The sequence below is a fragment of the Meriones unguiculatus genome, chromosome 1 (assembly GCF_030254825.1).
Source record: "Meriones unguiculatus strain TT.TT164.6M chromosome 1, Bangor_MerUng_6.1, whole genome shotgun sequence".
Taxonomy (NCBI): domain Eukaryota; kingdom Metazoa; phylum Chordata; class Mammalia; order Rodentia; family Muridae; genus Meriones; species Meriones unguiculatus.
This window is the reverse complement of record NC_083349.1, coordinates 4,387,058-4,408,985: the sequence shown is the minus strand read 5'-3', so window position 1 is coordinate 4,408,985 and position 21,928 is coordinate 4,387,058. Positions and strand designations below refer to the sequence as shown.

Here is a 21,928-nt window from a genome sequence, read left to right as displayed (position 1 = left end):
AGAGAGAGAGAGAGAGAGAGAGCTAGAGAGAGAAGGAGAGCTCTAGCGGAGCCCGGGAGGGGGAGGGAGAGGGAGCGCGAGCGGGCGAGCGCGAGCGCAGTAGCGGGGCCTGGGGGTGTACTGCAAAGCGCCTGTACAGAAATTGAGCTCCACCGCGCACAGATGCGCCCAGGAACGGGGCTCAGTTCGTTCGCATTTTTATTTTTCTCGCACTGTTTCAATTTTGATTTTTTGTGTGGGGAGGTCCTTCCCCCCTTCCTTTTCCAGAGGTTTTCTTCTTAGGTAGAGGGCAGCTCAGCTCAACTCCTTTCCCCGGGTGAGCACAAACGCAACACCGCTCTTACAGCACACTGCAAATGCACCCCCCACCTTTATGCTGGATTGTGCCCGAGTAGGAAAATACACCAAGTCGGGCGGGTGCACGGTTCCCTGCGTGTACGCGCCCCGCGGCACCGGTGGGGACACGGTCGAGTCAAGTCTGGTCCGAGTTTCCCAAGAGTCCTGCCCACTCCGAGGCAGGGAGGCTGCTCAGGAGAGGTGGGGGGTCGCGCGAGGGGCAGGGGCACCGGTTCGGCAACGGGATGGTCAGGGACTTGCGTATCCGTGCCCGACGGAAACACGTGTGTCATGGTAGACCTAGGGTCCGACGACCCTGACTCCCCACGGACACACTGAAGCGCCGTCGTCGAAGAAGCCGGCGACTTCCGGAATCCACTATGAATCAGGGGCACAGTTCGGGGAGCCCGCGCTCGCAGCAGGTCTTCAGTGAGGCCTTCGGAGGCTACCAGGGGTGGGCAGTGTAAGATGCAGAGTCAAACAGCACGCCCCCTCCCCCCCTGGACCACACCGACCCGCCCTTGGTGCCTCAACCAATCCTCAATCCTGCAGGCACAAGCCCCACCTTCCTGAAAAGCTGCACTCCAGCAAGGCTGGTCCACACCCCTGTAGACAATTGCGTGGGGCGGGCCCTGCCCTGCAAGCCCCGCCCCATGTAGGTTGCCCAAAGCCCTAAGCCCGGCCCGTGGGATCCGCCCCTCCCACGCCGAGCCTTCCCTTGCGCTACCCCGCCAGAAGCCGATACCTGGAGTAAGGGGGCGGAGGGGCGTCGTGCATCCCAGAGGCTGCTAAAGCCTGTTCATAGGTAGGGAGGCCTGGGGGTAAGGGTGGAGACTGGGGCGTCGGAGGACTCAGAGGGATGATGAGCCCGGTCCTAGGGACAGAAAAAGTGTGGTTAGCGTAAACCCTACTTTGGCGTTGGAGATACACGCACAAAGCACTGGCTGCTCTTGCTGAGGACCCAGGTTCCATTCCCAGCACCCACATGGCGGCTCATAACCATCTGTACCGCCAGTCCTAGAGGGTACAAAGCCCTTTCTATGACCTCGATGGCTCCAGGCACATAAAATGAAACTTTAAAAGAAATGAATAAAAAGAAACCTACCTTATCAAAGGATTACAGACCAAGCGACCCACTGAGCGGGAGGTGACAGGTGGAAGGGAGATGGCCCAGAAAAGGACACCCCTGGTAGACATGGACAGGTAGATGCGTAAAGGAACCCGAGTGGACACTCATCCACAGAAACATAGGTGCACCAGAGAAACAGCACGTCGACAGAAGACAGGGACAGACAAAGCTCAGTAGGTCCACACAGACAGGAACACAGCACAGAAACATTGAGTTCCGGAACTCCCTAGGATGGCTTCCTAAGGTGCAGTGGTGCACGCCTGTAAGCACTCGGGGAGGCAGAGGCAGGGGATCATCGCTGTGACTTTGAGGCCAGCCTGGTTGCAAAGTGAGTCCTGGACAGCTAAGGCCGCCCAGAGAAACCCTGTCTTGAAAAAACAAAATGATCAGCAACCCTTATGCCTAGCAGCCCAAGCCCTGGGACTGCATGTGTGAGCTGTCACACCCAGCTTCCAAATCCATTCTTTATATTGTATTTTTACATTTAAATTGCAGTTATGTATTCTGTGTGTGTGCACACATGCCCACACACAAAGGATGATCAGAAGCCAACACTCCTCCCACCAATGTGGGTCCCTGAACAGAACTCAGCTTGTCAAATTTGGGGTCAAACCCCTACGCCATCTTGATGGACCTTACCCTACCCAGGACACAGGGCATCCTCAGTCCCAGCTAAACTTGAATTCACAATTCAGATCCTGCTGCCTCTGCCTCCCAGGTTCTGGGATGACAGGAATGAATCGGCATGATACCTGGCTCCAGAGTCTTCTTCACTGGTCGCTTGCCCCAACCTTTAGCCCTCTGAGATCAAGCTTCCTCCCCCTCCTCTCTCACGTCCCTTCCTCCTGGAAGACCCCTTACTCAGGCAGACAGGACTCCTGGGCTCTGAGGTGACGCCGCCGTCGGTACTGTAGATACCAAAAGGCTCCCAAGCCAGTCAACACGATGAGCAGGATCCCAGAGGTCAGCCCCACTGCCAGCCCTGCAACGTCCACGCGTCCACGCCCTGTGGGTAGAGGCTACTGCTGGTTCAGGGCTACCACCTCCAACCTCCCATTCCTCTCCCCAAGCCTGAGAACCCAGGCAGATCTGAGGTCCCTTCCTGCTCTTCCGAATGGGAACATGAACCCTACCATGAACTGGTGAAAATTCATTGAGATCTGAGTAGGGTCTAGTAGGACCGCAGACCTGTCATCCCAGCTACTTGGAAGGCTGAGGCTGGAGGACTGCATTTTGGAAGTCTGATAGTGAATTCAAGGTCAGCCTGAGTAAGTAGGTGAGACCCTGTCACAAAACTAGACATGAAAAGAGAACCTGGGATGCAGCTCAGGGGATCCCAGTTGGGCATCATACTTAAGGCCCTGGCCTCGTCCCCACCACTGGGGAGGGAAGGGCAGGAAGAGAGGAAGTGCATCTTCTGCTTAAACTGAACTGTGTCAGTGGCACACAAGAGAAAGGGCCATTCCATAGGAAGGCTTCAACATTTACAAGGACAGAAGGTCTTCACTTAACGGGTGAACTGTGGGACACCCTGAAATACTGAGGTGTCGAACTTACACGAAGCTGTGCCGACGAAGGTCACAGACCCCTTTAACAAACTAGGGAAGCAAAAGGCGACATTCTCAATTTGGTTTGCTTGCATTTGGTTTTTGTTTTGTTTTGTTTTGAGACAGGGTTTCTCTGTGCAGCCCTGGCTATCCTGGAACTCTCTCTCTGTAGAGTTCAGGCTGGCCTTGAACTCACACAGATCCATCTGCCTCTGCCCCCCAAGTGCTGGGATCAAAGGCATGTGCCACCATGGCCCAGGTAGAATTAAACATACACACACACCACACATAAATTAAATGTGTGTGAGTGATTTGCTTGCATGTATCTGTGTACCACGTGCATGCCTGTTACCCTCAGAGGCTAGAACGGAGCTGTCCCCCTGAAACTGGAGAGTTACAGATGGAATTACAGGGATGTGCCACCACCAGGGAACTGCCTCCCAGGTTCTGGGATGACAGGAATGAATCGGCTTTAAAAGAAAGATTTCTTTTATGTGTATGTGCACCACATTCATGCCTGGTGCCATAACAGGTCAGAAGAGGGCGTTAGACCCCCGAGATCTGGAGTTGATGGTTGTGACCTCCATGTCGGTGTGAGGGATTGAACCCAGGTCCTCTGCAAGAGCAGAAAGTGCTCTTACCCTTAGCCATCTCTCCAGACTTGTGCTGATTGCCTAAAGAGCGGTTTTCTTACTGTATTTGTGGCTGTGACGGGGGAGGGGAGGGGCAGGTACACCTGTGGGGGTGCCCACAGACATCAAAGGCAGGCATTGCACCCTCTGTGTCTGCTGGCCCCTAGGCTGCTCCAGTACTCTGCCAGGCAGCAAGCGCTCTCGACTGCTGTGCCACCTCTCTCCAGCCTGTACTGATTTTTAGAAAATAGGCACCTGTGTGTGTGTGTGTGTGTGTGTGCGTGCAGTGATCACAGTTCAACCTTCAATGTTTTCTGCTAGGAGTCATCTACTTTGCTATTTTTGAAATTTTAATTATTTATATGTGTGCGTCTGTGTGGGGGACCTGTGTGCCACAGGTGTTTAGAGCACATCTTCCAGGAACCAGTTCTCTCATTGTACAACGTGGTGTCTGGGGACTAAACTCGGGTCATCAGTCTCACTGCTGAGCCATCTCACTGGCCTGCCTCTTTTTTTCTTTTTTTGAGAAAGGTTCTCTTATCAGGCTGAGGCTCGCTGATTTAGGCAGGCTGGTTAGCCAGTGAGCCCTCCTGTCTCTCCTATCTCTCCTCTCAAACAGTGGCGTTAGAGGCACAACAGCATGTCCAGCTTTTTCCTGTAGATTCTGGGGCTCAAACTCAGGTCCTTGGGGTTCCATGGCAAGCACTTTACCAAATTAAACATCTCTCTGGCTCTTGGGTTTGTTTTATTGAGACAGGCAGTCTCAGGCTGACCTCAAACTTGATATGTAGCAGAGGCTGGCCTTGAACTCACAATCTTTCTCCTTCAGCCTCAGGAGTAGCTGGGATTGAATGGCCAAGGCCAGAGCCCTCAGATCTGGCTACCTTCCATCCCCACCCCCACCAGAACTTCTGGCTTACAGTAAAAAGACAGGTCCCCCAAAGTCTGGAAGATTTCAGGTGATCCATTAGGTCTTGCTAGGATTGTAGAAAAGGAGCTATCTCCCCTAGCAACCAGTTCCACTGTACAGACCTAGGGCCTGTTGCTAAGGTGCATCCACCCTTAGCAACCAGGCCGTGAGGGGGTGGGGCAGCTGGTGCCCAGAGGGGGTCCTCCAGCTGGGCAGGAGGCCCTGGTCCTCTAGCTAGGTATGGTTGCTAGGGAGAAGGCCTCCTTAGCAACCAAGCAGGCTGTGGCTGGCATGGGGCTATGGGGGAGGGGAACCAGCCAGGTAGTGCTTCTGGCTTCCTCTGTCTGGCCTGGCCAGGGCCCTGTTGCTAAGGAGCAGCCCCCCTTAGCAACAAGGCTCAAGCCAGGATGAGGGCTTCAGAACTAAGAGGAGGGGCTGGGGTAGGCAAACTGGACAGGTGAGAATGGCCAGGCTTCCTGCCCTAACTCTGTTGCTAGGGAACAGCCCCACTAGCAACCAAGATGCTTGTAAGGAGCTGGAGCTCTGGACTCCAAAGCAGGGCCCAAGTGAGTTTGTCCCTCTGATGGGCCCCATGACAATAATCCCTTCTTCCACCCACCCACCCACACCCACACCGTCTCCCTCCTGTGAGTGTGAAAGCAATGTGCTGGGTTTCTCAGACAAGGGCCATAGTGGAAAAGGAGGGAACATCTTGTCAGGCTTCTCTGGACAGCATGGGATTTGAGGGATGGCGGCCTTGTGTGTGTTGAGGGGACTTTGGATTGAACTTCAGGACCGATGGCCCCTTCCCAACATGGAGCAGGAGGCCCGAGCACCACTCACCTCCCTTGCCATTGTACTTATAGCCTTCCCAGAAGCGTTCCTAGGATTGGAGGGGAAGAGAAGGGAAAAACAGCAACTAAACATGGAAAGTCATGGGCTGCCCGCACACATAACCAGTCCACCCTGATTTCTAAAACCCCAGGGAGGTGAAGAGGGAGGTGAAGGCTGGATGCCTGAGACTCTTAACTCCTGGAGAAGGCAGGGAGACCCTCACCGTCAGTGTGTTGTCCTCGAAGCACTCTCGGGCCTCCTCCCAGGAGCACCTCTCCTCTATACACTCCCGTTCCAGGTTCCCAGGGGTCAGCAACTCCAGGTCCCAGTGGTTCGCTCGGGGAAAACGCCTGTGGTAAACTAGGAGACTCTGGGCCTTCGGGGGATCCAGGAAGATGTCAGGAACTAAAGACATCAGGGTCAAAAGCAAAGAGTCCTTAGGACTGAGGACAAAGAAGATAAAGAGCTGGGGTTCTAAGGGTGAGTGCCAGTGCTTGGGTCTGAGCAAGGAGGGCCAGGGTCTGGACCATTGGGTATGAACAGGGAAGACTGGAGTCCAGAATTCCATTTCTGAAGGAGGAAAGCTAGGGCTTGGGCTTGTGAGTCTAAGGAAAGAGACTGAGGCATAGAGGGATGGGGCCTGGACTTCCTAGATCTGAGGGAGAAGGGCTGGCCTCCAGGAAGCCAGCAAATATCCTGGGTAGAGGAAGGCAGAAATTAAACCTCTGCAAGGGTCTTCCCCAAACACTCACCTTGCTTTTGCTCTCTGTGAGGTAAGGTATCCAGACAGTTGGCCAATCCCACGTAGACTAAGAACAGGGAAGGATGGCCCCTCATATTTTATGCGGACTCCCAGATGACAAATGCCTGAGTGGAGGTAGGAGGCAAGGACTTCCTGCCTGGACTCTGCAGTCATGAATGAGGGTAAAAGCAAGCCCTCAGCCTGTACCCATGTCAGATACTATGGGTGTCTATCAACTCATCTGAAATTTCAAAGTACATCTGCCGCTTTAGAAGAGACTCTGTCGTCAGGTGGCAAAGTTGCTTGCCCATTACACCAAGTCTTTGAATGTCCAAGGAGGATTTCAGAGGTGACAGCGCTCTCTCAATGATAAGCACACAGTTGCTGAGGCTATCTTTTTCTATACCTCAGCCAGCACCCATCACAAATCTGACACATAGTAGGCATTTAAACAGGTTCGTCTTGAGTCTTGATCCCTTCCAACTCGGCAGATTCCATTCCAAGCTAACCTCCCTCTGCCAGTTGTTGCCTCATCCACCCTCAGAGATCAAAGATTACAGGACAGACCAGGTTCTATACTTCTAGGTCTTGAAGGCTTGGGGGCCAGGGGGAGACAGGCCCTGGGCTCTAGGGTCTAGAGCTTAGAATCCCAAGTTTCTAGATCCCAATGGTTTGGAGAATCAGGACACCAGAACCCCCGCCCCCAAGTTTCTCTGGGAGCATTCATTCACTTACCTGCCCAGACACCCTGCCTCCCCTTTAATGAAGACCCTCTGGGCCAGCAGGAGCCCGCTGTACGAAGGGGTGGGGGAGAGGGGAGGGGAGAGGGAGGAGGGGTGCTCCAGTTCAGTAACTAGGCCCGATCGGCTAATGGCAGGGGGCGGGGCTACTGATTACCTGCTTTGGGAGGGACTCAGGTAATGGACAAAGTATTTAAAGGAACCATAGGACCAAGGTCTTCAGGGACACAGCCTCACACAGGAGTAAGGCTTTCCTACACTGTGGAGGGTTCTAGGGGCTTTATTAGAGTCTGCTCCTCCCTCTTTTCCCAGCCTGGGTCTCTCTTTACAGACAACTTGCTTGGCAGAGCCCCGAAAATACATCTTGGGTCTCTAGAGATCTACAAACTGGTGGGAACGGAATGTTTTGGTCCCTAGAATGGGCGGTACAACAGTAAATCTGTTTCCTGCGGGTAACTTGACCAGCTTGGCCCCGTGATCTTTGACTATTGCTCTTTCTATAAAATGGGCAAAGAAGAGTTCTCAATCGTCTCTTAAGATGTAACGGGGGGAAAAAAAAGTAGGTATATATTTGGGGGAGTGGGTATCAGAATCTCTGGGCGAAGGAGTAAGTCCGTAAACTCAGATCTAAAGAGACTCAAAGCAACTGCCCCGCTCTGGGGAATGTCTAGTACAGGTTATGATATTTAAGCCACTTTCGCCCACCGGAACCTTCGAGTTGTCGCTCAGGTTTCCGGGGGGTGGAAGAAAAGAAGAAAGCACTTACCAAGCCAGGAGAATCGCCTCCGAAACTAGGGGCAGTGTTATTTCCGTTTTCTACTACCTGGCGGAAGTGGGAGGAGTGGTGTGAAAAAACAGTACTCTTCCGGTTCGGGACGCAGTTGAAGCCACAACAAGTCGGATAACCGTTTGTGAGGTGAGCTGCAGGCGGCGAGGGGTCGCGTCCCTAAGTTCCTTTTTTTGTGGGAGATTAGTTGGAGTTCCGAGGAATGTAGGATAAGGATTAGCATTCCGACTTCCTGTTGATCGTTAATAGAGCGCTCTTGGACTCCCTGGTTTGGAAGCTGAACTACATCTCCCAGCATTCCTTCTAACATGTCACCCTCATCCTGGCAGCTCTTAGAAAACGTAGTTCCTCATGGAAAAGCAACCTGGCCCAGTGCAGGGAAGAACGTGGGACTCTCTGAATTAGTGAGAGTTAAGACAGGATTCGTTAATCTGTTTGCAGATAATGGTGGAGGATGCCGCCAAAACGTCTGCCCAAGTGTTGAGATTAAAAAGCGTGCGCCACTACGCCCAGCCACATACACACGCACACATATAAACACATATATGCATATGTTTATGTTGTTGTTTACTGGCTTGTTTTTGTTTCTTTCGTTTTTTTGTTTTTTCGAGACAGGATTTCTTTATGTAGTAGTCCTGGCAGTTTGTAGACCTGTTGCTTTGCATACCAGGCTGGCGTCGAACTCACAGAAATCCGCCTGCCTCTGCTTCCTGAGTACTGGAATTAAAGGAGTGTACCACCACCCCATTTTTAAAGACAGGGTTGCATGTAGTCCAGGCTGCCATCAAATTTCACTATATGTCTCTGTAGGGAGATTAAGATTTATTTAAGCTGGATGTGGTGGACAAATCTTTAATCCCAGCACTGGAGAGGCAGAGGTAGGTGGATCTCCTTGAGTTTGAGGCCAGCCTGGTCTACATATGGAGTTCCATGCCAGCTGGGGCTACATAGTGAGACACTGTTCCCCCCCAAAAAAAAGAAAGGGAAAGGATTTGCTTTTATTTTCTGTGAATGAGTGTTTTGCCAGTTTTTTAAAAAAGATGTATTTACTTATTTATACAGTATTCTGTCTGCATGTACACCTGCACGCCAGAAGAGGACACCAGATTTCATTATAGATGGTTGTGAGCCACCATGTGGGTGCTGGGAATTGAACTCAGGACTGGAAGAACAGCCAGTGCTCCTAACCTCTGAGCCATCTCTGCAGCCCGTTTTGCCAGTTTTTATGATTATGCGCTCTGTGTGCATGCAGTGTCTACAGAGGCCAGAAGCAGGCCATCAGATGCTCTGGAACTGGAGTTACAGATAGTGGTGTTAGGTATCAAACCTAGGTTTTCTGGAAGAGCAGCCATTGCTCTTAGCCACTGCACAATCTCTCCAGCCTCTTAATTTGTTTTGTTTTGTTTTGAGACAGGGGCAGCCCAGTACTGAAATTACAAGCATGCATTCACCACTCCTAGCTCCTGCTGTTCTTATTTCCAGAGAGCTTTATTGGGATATAATTTCACATAATATGTACTTTCCCCACTTAAAGCAGACAATTCAGCAGTTTGTAGCATATTCACAGAGTTGTACTGACATCACACTAACAATTTTAGAGCGTGCTCTATGGGCGTGGTAGCACACCTGTGATCCGTGCAATCTCAGGGTAGTCAGTGCCCTCTTCTGGCCTCCAAGGGCACAAGGTAGTAACCTGCTACAAGGAATCGTTTGTAGAGGCTGTAGACTCTGAAGTTCAGGCTTCCCAGGTGCATAGAGACTCAGAGGCCAATCTGGGCTACATGAGATTCTGTCTCAAAACAATTTTAGGACATGTTTAATACCCCCAAAAGAAATCCCGTTCCACATTCTTTGCCACTTCCTCTGTCTTTCCCACTCCCAGGCCTTGGCAGTCTCTAAACTCCTATGAATCTGCCTAATCTGCACATTTTTTCTGAATACAGTCATATGTATATGGGCTTTTATGCCTGGCTGCTCTCACTCAGCATGCTGATTCTGGGTCCCTCCTTGTTATAGCCTGAAACCCTCTTTGTGGACAAATAGTATTTTGTCATATGAGATATATCACATTTTATTTCTCCATCAGTTGATGGCTCTTTGGGATTGTTTCTCCTCTTTGGCTGTCACAGGTGGTGCTGCCTTGAACATTTGTTTTCAAGGTTTGGATGGATGTGTTCTCTTATTCAGCGGAAGTAAAATCTGGGGGTCAGTGATTATGTTGATCGTCTGAAGAACTTCCTCCTCAGCATTTATGCATTGATGTGTATATGTGTGTGTGTGTGTGTATGTCTTTCTGTCTCCAGGCTTCTCCCCTCTTCATTCTCACTTTGTTGCTTCGTTATATGTGGTTGTAATAGGATGTGAACTGGCTCTTCATTTTGTGTATGTGTGTGGTCATGAAATCTAGAGTGTGTCTTTCTTGTATTTGGGTGCCCACAGAGGCCAGAACAAAGCATTGTATTATCCCTGAAGCTGAGTGACAGGCAGTTGTGAGCCATCAGAAGTTAGTGGAAAGAGGGGGTGCAGACCCCTTTACTTCCCCCAGCTGTTCAGGGTCAATAGTTTTTTTTTTTTTAGGGCTACATCAATCTCCGTCAACAGCAAACTCAGCCAGCAGTCTCCTCCAAGCTGCTGCACTCAGAAGCATTTCTCTCTGTCTGCTCCAAACCGCCTCACCTTCTGTCTCTGGTCTCTTCAAACCGCCACTCACCACATGCTACCACGGCTGCCACTGCAGACCACCCTTTCTTCCTGGGCTCTCATATTTATATCCTCAGAGCCCTAGACCACGCCTCTCCCCTTGCCCTACGGGGCAGGCCATTAGCAGCTGTGAAAGTCCACACCCCACCTGAGACAAATGTCAACTGTGGACAAAGTGAAGCCCAACTAAAATCCCACACTTGGGATTAAAACAAAAACATACTTATATAACATAACTGAGTTTACAAAGAAACCAAAACTTCCATTACATCTGGGTGCTGCCTGCATCCAGAAAAGATTTTGGGGCCCTGAGCACTGGAGTGCTACCTCTGAGTGTCACCTTTCCCTCATTAGCATGCCTACCCTGAGAACAAGACTCAAGGACATTTGTCCAGGGCACCTTCCTGCCTCTGCTTCCCTAGTGTGGGACTTGAGGTCTGCACCACATCTGGCTTCCAGCACTCCTTTGACATTTTGTTTTGGGCCAGGGTGTCATCTTTACTCTTCCCAGCCGTATCTTAACTTCATTCTGTAGCTGAGGCTGGCCTTGATTTTGTGACCCTCCTACTTCTCCCCCCCCCCAGGTAGCTGGGTGACAGACATAGGATACCAGATATTGACTTTCTTAAGATGTATTTATTTTATGTGCATTGGTGTTTTTCCGTGTGATGCCTGTGAGTGCTGCAGACCTTGGACCTGGCGTTATGGAGGGTGGTAAGCTGGCGTGTGGGCGCTGGGCATTGCAGCCCGGTCAGGTCTTCTAGAAGTGCCAGTGTTCTTAGCTGCTGAGCCATTTTTCCAGACCCCCAGATCTGAATTTTTTTTTTTTTTTTTTTGTGAGACAGGGTTTCTCTGTGTAGCCTTGGCTGTCCTGGACTTGCTTTGTAGACCAGGCTGGCCCCAAACTCATAGAGACACATCCACCTCTGCCTCCTTCATTGTTGGGGTTTCAGACATGTGCCACCACGCCCAGCTCAGATCTGAATTTTAGTTTCTTGTTGCTCTGCTAGAATTCTGTGCAGCTCTAGTGCTTGTTTTGAAGATGTGAGTTTACCTCATGCCCAGCACACAGGAACTTTGTCTTGACTTACTGTGAGGAACCACACTCACCAGAGGGGCTACTAGAAACCCAGTTCTCACCGTGTGGGTCGTGACCCCCTGGGCTTGCATGTAAGATATCCTGTGTATCAGATATTTACGTAATGATCCCTAACAGCAAGATTATAGTCAATTTTACAGTTGGGGCCCCCCAACTTTACTACATGGGCTGTAGTAAAGGCTCACAGCGTCAGGAAGGTTGAGAACCGCTGTCCTAGACAGAAGTTTCCACCGGACTTGAGCCTCCACCCGCGGAGCTCCTTTAGGTGCTGGTTTTCATTGTAATCTTTCTCAAGGTCAGGGTCCTCATCGCTGGCGTGTGCTTCCTAGCCTTTGTGTATGTGTGAAGTCATCCCGACCTGCTCACCCAGCCTGCCTGTGACTGACACTCCAAGGAGCCAGGAGTGTCACACAGCCCCTGTCATGGCCTCCAGATTTTTTGCATATTGCTGTGACACCAGGGAAGAGAGGTGTTCAGAATTTCAGAATTAGGGCCAGGCATGATGGTGCACGCCTCTAATCCTAATGGAGGTCAGATGACAACTTTCCAAAGTCTGTTCTCTCCTTCCGCCATGTGGGTTCCTGGTATCAAACTCGGGTCATCAGGTGTTGTGGCAAGCCCCTGTACTCCCTGAGTCATCTCCTTCCATTTTTTTTTATTTTATTTTATTTTATTTTTTTTTTTTGAGAGTGTTTCACCATGTAGCTGTGGCTGGCCAAAAACTCTATGTAAAGATTTATTTTATGAGTATTTTGCAGGTATGTATGTGTGTGCCTGATCTCTGGAGGTTAAAGGGGGCATTGGATTCCCTGGAATTAGAGTTACAGGTGGTTGTGAGCTACCATGTCAGTGCTGGGAACTGAATCCAGGTCCAGTGCAAAAGCCACGGGTACGGGGCTGAAGTGGTGACTGCATTGGTTGTTTTGCAGAGGACCTAGGTTCAGTTCCCAGCACCCAAATGGCAGCTTACCACTGTCTGTGACTCCAGTTCTAGGGCATCAGACCCCTTCTTGTGGCCTGCTTGGGCTGCTGACACACAGGTGGTACACAGACACACAGGAAGGCAAAGCTGCGGTCGCTGATGAGGGGCTGTGGGCCTTTATTGGCTGGACTGTCTTCTGTTTGTGGCTTAGGGACAACGCTTCTCAGCTGACAGTGGCTAGCTCAGCTGGGCCCCAGTGGTGAAGGTATGAGAAAAAACTATGACTTCACTTTCAGGGGATCTGACCCCTCCGCCCTCTGGCCCCTGCAGGCACCAGGCACGCATGTGTTGCACAGACATACATGCAGGCAAAACACCCACACACATAGAAATAAATCTTTAAAAAGGAGTTTTATCATCCAGGCATGGTGGCTCACACCCCAGCACTCTGGGAGGCGGAGGCAGGCAGATCTCTGTGAGTTCGAGGCCGGCCTGGTCTACAAAGCAAGTCCAGGACAGTCAAGAGAAACCCTGTCTCGAAAATAAAAAAGTTTTGTCTTTTAAAAATTTTAACCTTAACCTTATTTTTTGTTAAGTATTTTGCCTGAATGTGCATGTGTGTGCCTCAGGTGTGGCTGATATCCAGGGAAGTCAGCAGAGGGACCAGAGCCTCCGAATTGACTTATGGATAGTTGTGAGCACCACGTGAGTGCTGGGAGTTGAACCTCTGGAAGAACAGCCATTGCTCTTAACCACTGAACCATCTCTCCAGTCCTGGGCTTGGTGGCATCTGCCTGTCATGTCTAGGACTCGAGGCAGGAGGCTAGGAAGGTCAAAGTCATCGTCAGTCTCATAGCTTCAGAGGCCAGCCTGGGCTTCTTGAGACCTGCTATGGAGAACCGTTGGGCATAGTGCTGTTGATTGCTCCTTGCAGACGGCACTGTCTATCCACAGGTGCTTAAAGGGGGCTGTCATGCCACCATCAGACCGCAGCCGCAGTACATGCCTGCTCGGCAGGTGGAGACTGACACCGAGGAGGCGGGGTCCCCTGCCTAGTTCTCTCTTCTGTTTTCCGTTTTCAAAAATGGTGTGTGCAGCCTCTCCGATAAAGCACATGGGCCAAGATCATACAGCTCTGCCTCTGGCTCTCTCCTTCCTGTTTTCATGCTACAGGGCACTGACCTCAGGTTTGCAAGGCAAGAGAGCGCCTCCACCCTGAGCCATCTCGTGGGCCTGTGGTTTGGTTTTCTGAGACGGGGACCCTCCCAGCCCTTGCTGTTCTGGAACCTGGTATAAAACTTGGCCTCGGCCTCTCAGGTGCTGGGATTGCAGGTGTGGGCCACTGCTCTTAGGGCCCCAGTTCATCTCCTCCTGGAGCACTCACACAGAGCAACAGAGTATAACTGTGGCCCAGTGGCTTCTAACTTGGTGTACGTCATCATACTCAAAACTAGAGAAAGTTCTAACCTCTCTCAGGCCCCTGCCTGCCCCTGGCACACTGCAGAAAACCTCCTTCTCAGACCCTCATACCTTTTTTTTTTTTTTTTCATGGTTTTGTGTGTTTGATTTCCTTGCAGTGTTGTGGTTGAACCCGGGTACTCTGTTACAGCTCTGTCCCAGCTCTCATTTTGCATTTGAGATGACTGTTGCCCAGGCCAAGACCTGAGATAGCAGGCCTGCATTACATTACATCATCAGGCCTGGCTTGCTTGCTTTTTTACATTTTCTTTTCCCCTCCTTCCTTCCTTCCTTCCTGCCTGCCTGCCTGCCTGCCTTTTTTTCTTTCTTCCTTCTTTCTTTCTCTTTCTTTCTTTCTTCTTTCTCTTTCTTTTCTTTCTCTTTCTATTCTTTCTCTTTCTTACCCTTTCTCTGTCTCTCTCTTTCTGTCTGTCTTTCTCTTTTTTCTCTCTTTATCTTTTCTTTCTCTCTCACTTCCTTTTTCTTTCTTTCTCTTTCTTTCTTCTTTTTCTTTCTCTCTTCTTTCTTTCTTTCTCTTTCTCTCTGTCTTTTCTTTCTTTCTTCTTTCTTTCTCTCTCTCTCTTTCCTTTCTTTCTTGATGGTTTCTCTGTATAACAAGCCCTGGCTGTCCTGAACTCAATATGTAGACCAGGCTGGACTTAGACTCACTGAGATCAGCTTGCTTCTGCCTCCCAAGCGCTAGGATCGAAGATGTGTGTAACCACTGCTTGGATTTGTTTGAGTCAGGGTTTCTCTGTGCGACTGGACTGTTTATTTTTAAATAAGCAGTTCGTTTGTTACATTGTGTGTGTGTGAGTGAGAGAGAGAGTGATCCCCTGGGGCTGCAGTTCTAGAAGTTTTATGTTGTGACATCTCTAGAATTCTCTATATATTTTTTATTGCAGAGAAGTATGAGTGATTACAAAAACAGTTTTAAACACAAAGGGATGACATTAGGTTAAAGTGGGAAATGGTGAAACTACAAGTTCATGGAAAAAAAAAGATGTAAAATTCATTTTTGTTGAAACACCTTTTTTGGTTTATGTGTATGTGTTTCAAATGAATGGTGGAAAGTATCAGAGGTGTATTGGATTATGTCAGCTCTGTTTTCAAAGATAATGATGGATTTTTAAAATATTCAGGCTGGAGAGATGGCCCAGTGATGAGTAGTGATTGCTGCTTTTCCTTTCCAGAAGGCCTGGGTGAGGTTCCAGCCACCCACAGGGCAGCCCACAGCCACCTGTAGCTCCCACTCCGATGATTTGTCGCCCTCTTCTGGTGACGGCAGACGCTGCATGCTCGCAGTGCACTTTTGAACACGCAGGCACACACGCTCGCCTTCCCTCCCTCCTTCCTTCCTTTCTTCTTTCTCTCTCTTTCTTTCTTTTGGTTTTTGAGATGTGGTTTCTTCGTGTAACCCTGGTTGTCCTAGAACTTCACATGGGACCCAGAACTTAAAAAAAATATAGTTTTGTTTTGTTTTTTGAGATAGGGTCTCACTGTGTAGCCTTGGCTGTCCTGGACCTCACTCTGTAGATCAGGCTAGCCTCCAACTCAGAGATTTGCCCGCCTCTGCCTTGTGCTGGGATTAAAGGTGTGCTTCCCACTTCCTGGCTGATTGTTTTTTTAAGTCAAGGTTTCAGTTGTGTTCCAAAATGTTCCTACATGGGAACTTGTTTTGTCTGTTGAGCCAAGTCTCATATAGCCCAGGCTGACCTCCCAGTCACAGTGTCGATGAGAATGACCTTGAGCTCTTTATCCTGCCTCCACCTCCCAAATGCCAGGATCATTAGCACATACCTGGGCTTAGTAACGGAAAGCTGAGAGGTGAAAAGCACACACCGAGAGTTGGGGTGCGTTCAGTCCATTGAGCGCCGCCTAGCGCAGGGCCCTGGGTTGGATCCCCAGTGTGAACTTTGTAAGCTGGATGTGTGACCTGGACATGGTGGCAGAGGCAGTTGGATTGCTGTGAGTTCAGGGCCAGCCTGGTCTACAGTGTGTCCAGGACAGCCTGAACTACACAGAGAAACCCTGTCTGGAAAAAGCAAAAAAGAAAGAAAAACTGGATGTGGCGGCAAAGCCTGGTTTGCCTAGAATTCAAGGTTAGCACGGCCTGCAGAGTAAGATACTGGGTTTTCTTCATGATTTATTTATTATGTTCTATACTGCATGTATAGCCTGCACGTTAGAAGAGGGCATCAGTCCTCATTATGAGCCACCATGTGGTTGCTGGGAATGGAACTCAGGACCTCTGGAAGAGCAAGCAGTGCTCTTAACCTCTGAGCCATCTCTCCAGCTCCCAAGATACTGTGTTTAAAACATAAAGAAGCCTAGTGCAAGGCGCACACCTGTGATCCCAGCACTCAGGAGGCAGAGGCAGTCGGATCGCTGTGAGTTCAAGGCCAGCCTGGTCTACAAACTGAGTCCAGACAGCTGGGGCTACACAGAGAAACCCTGTCTCAAAATAAATAGATAGATAGATAGATAGATAAAGGTACTGGGTGGCGGTGGTGCGTGCCTTTAAACCCAGCACCCGGGAGGCAGAGGCAGGTAGAGCTGGAGATCAGCCCGAGCTTCACATCGAGACTTAGTCTCACAAAGAAAAGGAAGTGGCTGCACACTGCCATCCTCTCTCCTGTTTCGGACCCGTGCACCGCGGTGGTTTCTGGCTGTGGTTGAGCTGCTGAACTGGCTCCTGGAACAGGGCTCCTGACCATAGGCCCAGGAGGTTGTCAGGTTCTGTGGGGGTGTCCTGGGGTCGCCCCAGCCCTGCCACTTCCCCTCTTCCCACAGGATGACACGGCATGGCAAAAACTGCACTGCAGGGGCTGTCTACACCTACCATGAGAAGAAGAAGGACACAGGTACCGTCTTGGGGACCTTACTCTCATCCCTGCCATCACCCTCTGTGGGGGCGTGCTGTTCTCCCCTATTGTCCTGTTCTGCCTTTGAATGGCCTGCCCCTGCCCTGTGTATACTCATGATGGTGACCGTAGCCAGTATGGCCCATGTGGTCCTCTGACACATACCATCCCATGTCAGTTCCGTCTCCTCCCCATTCCTGGGTACCAGCTTTGCAGAAAGGAAGGCTGAGAGCCAAAGCAGAGTTCCCACCCCGGGAGAGGGAAGCCAGCCACGGTCTCTTCACCCTGCTGCAGTGGAATAAGGCTGGCCTAGCCATGCCTTTGTGGGTCCCGCTCAAACTCCATACTTGTCTTGGGCATTTAGTGAAGGGCATGTCCCCACTCATCCCTTGGCCACCGCCCTTGTTCTGCCCCCAGCGGCCTCAGGCTATGGGACCCAGAACATTAGGCTAAGCCGGGACGCCGTGAAGGACTTCGACTGCTGCTGTCTTTCTCTGCAGCCCTGCCATGATCCTGTGGTCACGTGAGCTGGGGAGGGGCAGAGGGGTGGCTGGCATGGCGGTTACTAAGGCTGGCTCAGGGGGTAGAGTGCCTTCTCCAAGCAGGCAGCAAGCTCTGGGCTCGTTGCCCGTGCCACGCAATGCACACCTGTTGTCCCAGCACTCAGGCAATGCAGACAGGAGGATCAGGGGTTCAAGGCAAGCCTCAGCTACATCGCAGTTTGAAGCTAACCTGAGTTGCAGGTTTCAAAAGCAAATAAAAAGAGCTGGGCTGAAGGGAGTACTATGGAAGATGTCACCTAAGGATGTTTAGTGGTACCCAGGGTGGAGAGCGTGCGCCCGTAGAAGTGAGTGATGAGGCCCTGGCCCTGTGGCTGGCCAGACCCATGCTTTCCTCTCCCCGCTCTGCAGCCCAGATGGCTACCTGTACGAACGGGAGGCGATCTTGGAGTACATCCTACACCAGAAGAAGGAGATTGCCCGGCAGATGAAGGTGACAGGGGCTGAGAAGTGAAGGGACACAGGGGCAGTTTCTGATCCCAATTCCTTTTCTGGAGGGGCCTTCACTGATGCTGGTCTCTGCCTGGAACTCCCCCCCCCATTCAGATAGTTTTACTCAGCTCTCAGCCCAGGCAGCATCTGTGCTGACCTCCTGCAGGCCAGGGCCAACCCCACTCCAGGAACCTGTGACTCGTGTGTGCCCTCAGACTCCACTGTGGACCACAGCCCTCAGGAGCAGCTTCCTGGCTCTCCTCAGCCAGGCACTTAGCCAAGGCTCGCGGTGGAAATGGGCATTGTCTGTGGGCATCAGTCTTAGCATCTGTGCAATGCCCACCAGGGTGAAATGAGGGCTGTGGCTTGGAGACACAGTAGATCTTCCTGTGTGCTCACTGTGGTCCAGGCCCATCACCCTGGCGTCTGGGAGGTGTCCTTCACTCCTGTGTGGGAGCACACTGGATCTGGCCCCCTTCCTTCTGCAGCCGGGTTTTCTGGTGCTCGAGACACACTGAGGGTTTGGTTTGGGCCAGGGGTGAAACCCAGGGCCTCACAGGCCACACACCTGCAGTACCATCCCTGCTCTCCGCCTCCCGCCTCAGGCACGCTCAGCGCCTGCTCCCCAGACCCCTGTCCTCCCACCGCCCAGTGGCTAGCCAGACTCTCCCGTATCACGGTGCCCCCCCTGTTGGAGGCCTCATGGCCTCAGGCATAGGTGACCAGGGAGTCTCCACAGATGACCACTTGCCACCTTCTGGATGCCAGGCAGGCCTGAGCAAGGGGCATACCTTACCTGTCCCGGTCACACAGCCCAGCACACTGTACTGCTCAACAGACTTCCGAGGCAAACCCCCGAGGCTGGACAGGCTCTCGGGATAGCCAGCATGCTGTGCGGCCAGCACACTAGGCACTTGAGAAGTGTCACCTTGCTGTGCTTGCCTTTAAACCCTTATTTTATCTGGGAGTTTAAGCCTCCACCTCCATTCCACCAACCCTTTAACCCCAGGTAAGAGAGAGGTTAGTGGGGAGAGGGCCGCAGACCCCTCTACTCCCCCAGGCTGTGTAGGCTTGATGGGTTCTTCGGGGGATATACCAATCTCCATCAACAGCAAATGCAGCAAGCCGACGCCTCCAGGTCGCGGCACTGAAACGTGGCTCTGTCTGTCTGCTCCAGGCTGCTACACCTCCCTTCTCTGGTCTCTCCAAAACATATTTACATAACTGAATCCTTATTTGAGTTTATTTATTTATTATTATTTTTACACTATTCTGCCTGCATCTATGCCTATAGGCCAGAAGGGGGCAATAGATCTCATTATAGATGGCTGTGAGCCCCCGTGTGGTTGCTGGGAATTGAACTCAGGACCTTTGGAAGAACAGCGGGTGCTCTTAACTTAACTCTGAGCCACCTCTCCAGCCTCATAACAGAGTTTTTAAAGATGCCAAAACTTGCATGATGTCACCTTTTGGCTGGAGCTGTGGCTCGGCTGTGAAGTGCTTGCGCAGTGTGCACGACTAAGCAAGCAAGCCCTAGGCCCACCGCCGCCACCGGATAACCGGGTGTGGTGGTTCGGAACTTGGTGGGTGGAAGGTCCTGAGTTCAACTTCCAGACCAGCCTGGGCTACGTGAGCCCCTGTCTCACCTTGAGAAGACCCTCTCAGCAGGCAGACTGAGTCCCACACAGATTCAGAAGTGCCAGGGCCAACTTAGCAGTTGCCAGTCCCTGCTCTGCCCTCCCACGGAGGGATGGAGTAGGTACCAGGATCCCCACCCACCCCCGACTCCCCGAGTGTTAAGCTAGGCTCCTCTTCCCCCAGGCCTATGAGAAGCAGCGGGGAGCCCGGAGGGAAGAGCAGAAAGAGCTGCAACGAGCTGCAGCCCAGGACCAAGTCCGAGGCTTCCTGGAGAAGGAGGCAGCCATCGTGAGCCGGCCCCTCAACCCCTTCATGCCCAAGGCTGCCGCCTTGCCCGGTGCAGGTGAGGAGAAGCCGCCTGCCCTTGGGCGGGTGTTCGGGGGCGGCTTCCCAAGTTGTGTGCCCCAGCTTCTCCCCGCCACAGATGGTGAGCAGCCAGGGCCCAGTGCAGGCCCGCTAGGCAAGGACAAGGACAAGGACAAAGCGCTGCCCAGCTTCTGGATTCCCTCACTGACCCCCGAGGCCAAGGCCACCAAGCTGGAAAAGCCGGTGAGCTCCCAGTGTCCCAGGCTCCCGTCCCTCCTGGCCGCTGCCCCGCGTCTCATGCCCCTTCCACTGCCCGCGCGGCGGGCCCTCACTGCCCGTCTTCCCTGTTGACCCCGCCTCTGCTCGCAGTCCCGCACCGTGACCTGCCCGATGTCTGGGAAGCCCCTGCGCATGTCGGACCTGACGCCGGTGCGCTTCACGCAGCTGGACGGCTCTGTGGACCGCGTGGGGCTCATCACGCGCAGTGAGCGCTACGTGTGCGCGGTGACCCGAGACAGCCTGAGCAACGCCACGCCTTGTGCCGTGCTGCGGCCCTCGTGAGTGGGGCGGGGAGAAGGGGCTGGAGGGGCCCGGATGCCGCCTGGCCGACCTCTGCACTGTGTCCTCCCCTGCAGCGGGGCCGTGGTCACCCTGGAGTGCGTCGAGAAGTTGATCCGGAAGGACATGGTGGACCCCGTGAACGGGGAGACGCTGACGGAGCGGGACATTATCGTGCTGCAGCGGGTGAGCTGCCCTACCCCACCCTGGCCCGTGCTGCGCACCCTTTCTCCTCCCCCACCACAGCACCTTGCGTTTTTCTTTCTAATGCGTCACCCCAATTCCCTGCCTTGGGACCTCAGCCCCCTTCCCCAAAGACACCCCACCTATCCAGTCTCTTCTGTGTCCCTCCATGTCCTGCAACTCATTTTTTCCCAGCCCCACATAGCAATCGCCTCTGCTGCCTGGAGCCCAGCCCATCAGGCCCCTCCAACTTGTTCTCTCCTCCTCTCAGGGCGGTACAGGCTTTGCAGGCTCCGGAGTGAAGCTGCAGGCGGAAATGTCCAGGCCAGTGATGCAGGCGTGAGCTATGACGGAATAAACCTGCCTATGAGCAAACTGTGTGTCTGGGTTCTCATTGCAGGCAGGAGCTGCAGAGAGAGGGCTGGGGTGCGGGGTTCTCCACCCCGCAGCCCTCAGCTCGGAGTCTCCTCCAGCCTCGCCCGGGAGCTGAGGCCGGGCACCTGTCCAGGAAGTGCAGGACTCGGGGCACAGCGCTGGCCCAGGCCATCCACTGCAGAGACCCCCTCCCCAGACACAGACCTGCCCCCACCATGTGCCCTCACCCCAGGGACCCCCACAGTCCCAGCACACTGCCACACCTCACCTCGAGCAGTCCTGCCCACCGAACACCTGGAGCACACCCCTCAGGAGCCCAACTTCCCTGAGGGTGCCCCAGATTTCCTCCGCCCTAAACGTGTTCAGAAGTGACACAGACCACCCTCACCCCCAGCTCCAAGCAGAACCGAAAGCCCCTCCTTCCTTTTTTGTACAGGGAATTGCACATACTCAGCAAGTGTTCCTGTAACTTTGTGTGTGTCCGGGCATGGTGGGGAGTGAGCGTATTCTCCACCCTCCTGCTTTACCGTCAGTGTCTCCATTAGCGGAGCGCATCAGGACACTGGATCTTTGCTGCTTGTGTATAATCTTGATAAGACACTGTCAAGCACACAGCCTCCCAAAACTTGAGCCTTTTAAATGGCTAGTCAAGTGGCTTCCGACTGTAGCCACTAGAGGGCAGGAGGCCACCACCATTGAAAGGCTGAATGCAGGATTTGAATTTCAACACTCCCAGGAAAAAAAATAAAACCAAACAACCAAAGATAAACTGGATTAAAATAGAGATGCTGGGCTGAGACGATGTCTCAATTGCTGAAAGTGCAAGGCTGGAGGGCCTGAGTTCAGACCCCTGTAATCGCAGCACCAGAGACCAGCCACACCGTCCTGTTCCCTGGCAGTGAGACCTCCGCTCACAAAGGAATGCAGACAATAGCTGAAGACACCCAGCCCAGGCCTGTGGCCTCACACAGGGACACACACAACAGACATTACCTGAACACCTAAAGTGACCAGAAAGAGGAAATCAGGGGAAATTTGCAAAGCAAATGGGGAGAGTTTTGCTTGTGCCTCTTCCAACCAGGGACAGGTCAAGACATGCCAGGAGTGACTGCCAGGTGCCCGTGGACATCCAAGCTGGGCCTGGCATGCTAGAACTCCAGAGTGTGACACAGGACA

General features: G+C 52.4%; 2 protein-coding genes across 5 annotated transcripts; one reads left to right on the top strand and one right to left on the bottom strand.

Annotated features, from left to right (window-relative positions):
- Positions 1–181: 181 nt before the first annotated feature.
- On the bottom strand, positions 182–7,768 carry Prrg2 (proline rich and Gla domain 2). Of its 4 annotated transcripts, none has more exons than XM_021634000.2 (7): positions 7,637–7,768; positions 6,141–6,294; positions 5,612–5,793; positions 5,398–5,437; positions 2,327–2,471; positions 1,082–1,210; positions 182–781 (listed from the first exon to the last, which is right to left on the bottom strand). In XM_021634000.2, the coding sequence occupies exons 2-7, from the start codon at positions 6,223–6,225 to the stop codon at positions 763–765; spliced, it is 600 nt and encodes a 199-aa protein (XP_021489675.1). In that variant the 5' UTR covers positions 6,226–6,294; positions 7,637–7,768; the 3' UTR covers positions 182–762. The 4 variants fall into 4 exon arrangements, with proteins under 4 accessions (XP_021489675.1, XP_021489683.1, XP_021489674.1 ...); XM_021634008.2 differs by having other exon boundaries at positions 6,141–6,255; positions 7,637–7,738; XM_021633999.2 differs by lacking the exon at positions 7,637–7,768 and adding an exon at positions 6,866–7,022.
- Positions 7,649–20,752, top strand: Nosip (nitric oxide synthase interacting protein). The gene is made up of 9 exons (XM_021634004.2): positions 7,649–7,786; positions 16,630–16,700; positions 17,118–17,223; positions 17,612–17,693; positions 19,514–19,673; positions 19,755–19,879; positions 20,006–20,193; positions 20,272–20,380; positions 20,649–20,752. The coding sequence occupies exons 2-9, from the start codon at positions 16,631–16,633 to the stop codon at positions 20,718–20,720; spliced, it is 912 nt and encodes a 303-aa protein (XP_021489679.1). The 5' UTR covers positions 7,649–7,786; position 16,630; the 3' UTR covers positions 20,721–20,752.
- Positions 20,753–21,928: the final 1,176 nt, after the last annotated feature.

Bases quoted from the DNA above. Each gene is read 5' to 3' on its own strand.
- Prrg2 (XM_021634000.2), bottom strand. From the start codon at position 6,225: ATGAGGGGCCATCCTTCCCTGTTCTTAGTCTACGTGGGATTGGCCAAC. The intron at 5,794-6,140 runs GTGAGTGTTTGG...TGATGTCTTTAG, and splicing joins TCACAGAGAGCAAAAGCAAG to TTCCTGACATCTTCCTGGAT. The intron at 5,438-5,611 runs GTGAGGGTCTCC...CTCCAATCCTAG, and splicing joins TCGAGGACAACACACTGACG to GAACGCTTCTGGGAAGGCTA.
- Nosip (XM_021634004.2), top strand. From the start codon at position 16,631: ATGACACGGCATGGCAAAAACTGCACTGCAGGGGCTGTCTACACCTAC. The intron at 19,880-20,005 runs GTGAGCTCCCAG...CTCTGCTCGCAG, and splicing joins CCACCAAGCTGGAAAAGCCG to TCCCGCACCGTGACCTGCCC. The intron at 20,381-20,648 runs GTGAGCTGCCCT...TCCTCCTCTCAG, and splicing joins ACATTATCGTGCTGCAGCGG to GGCGGTACAGGCTTTGCAGG.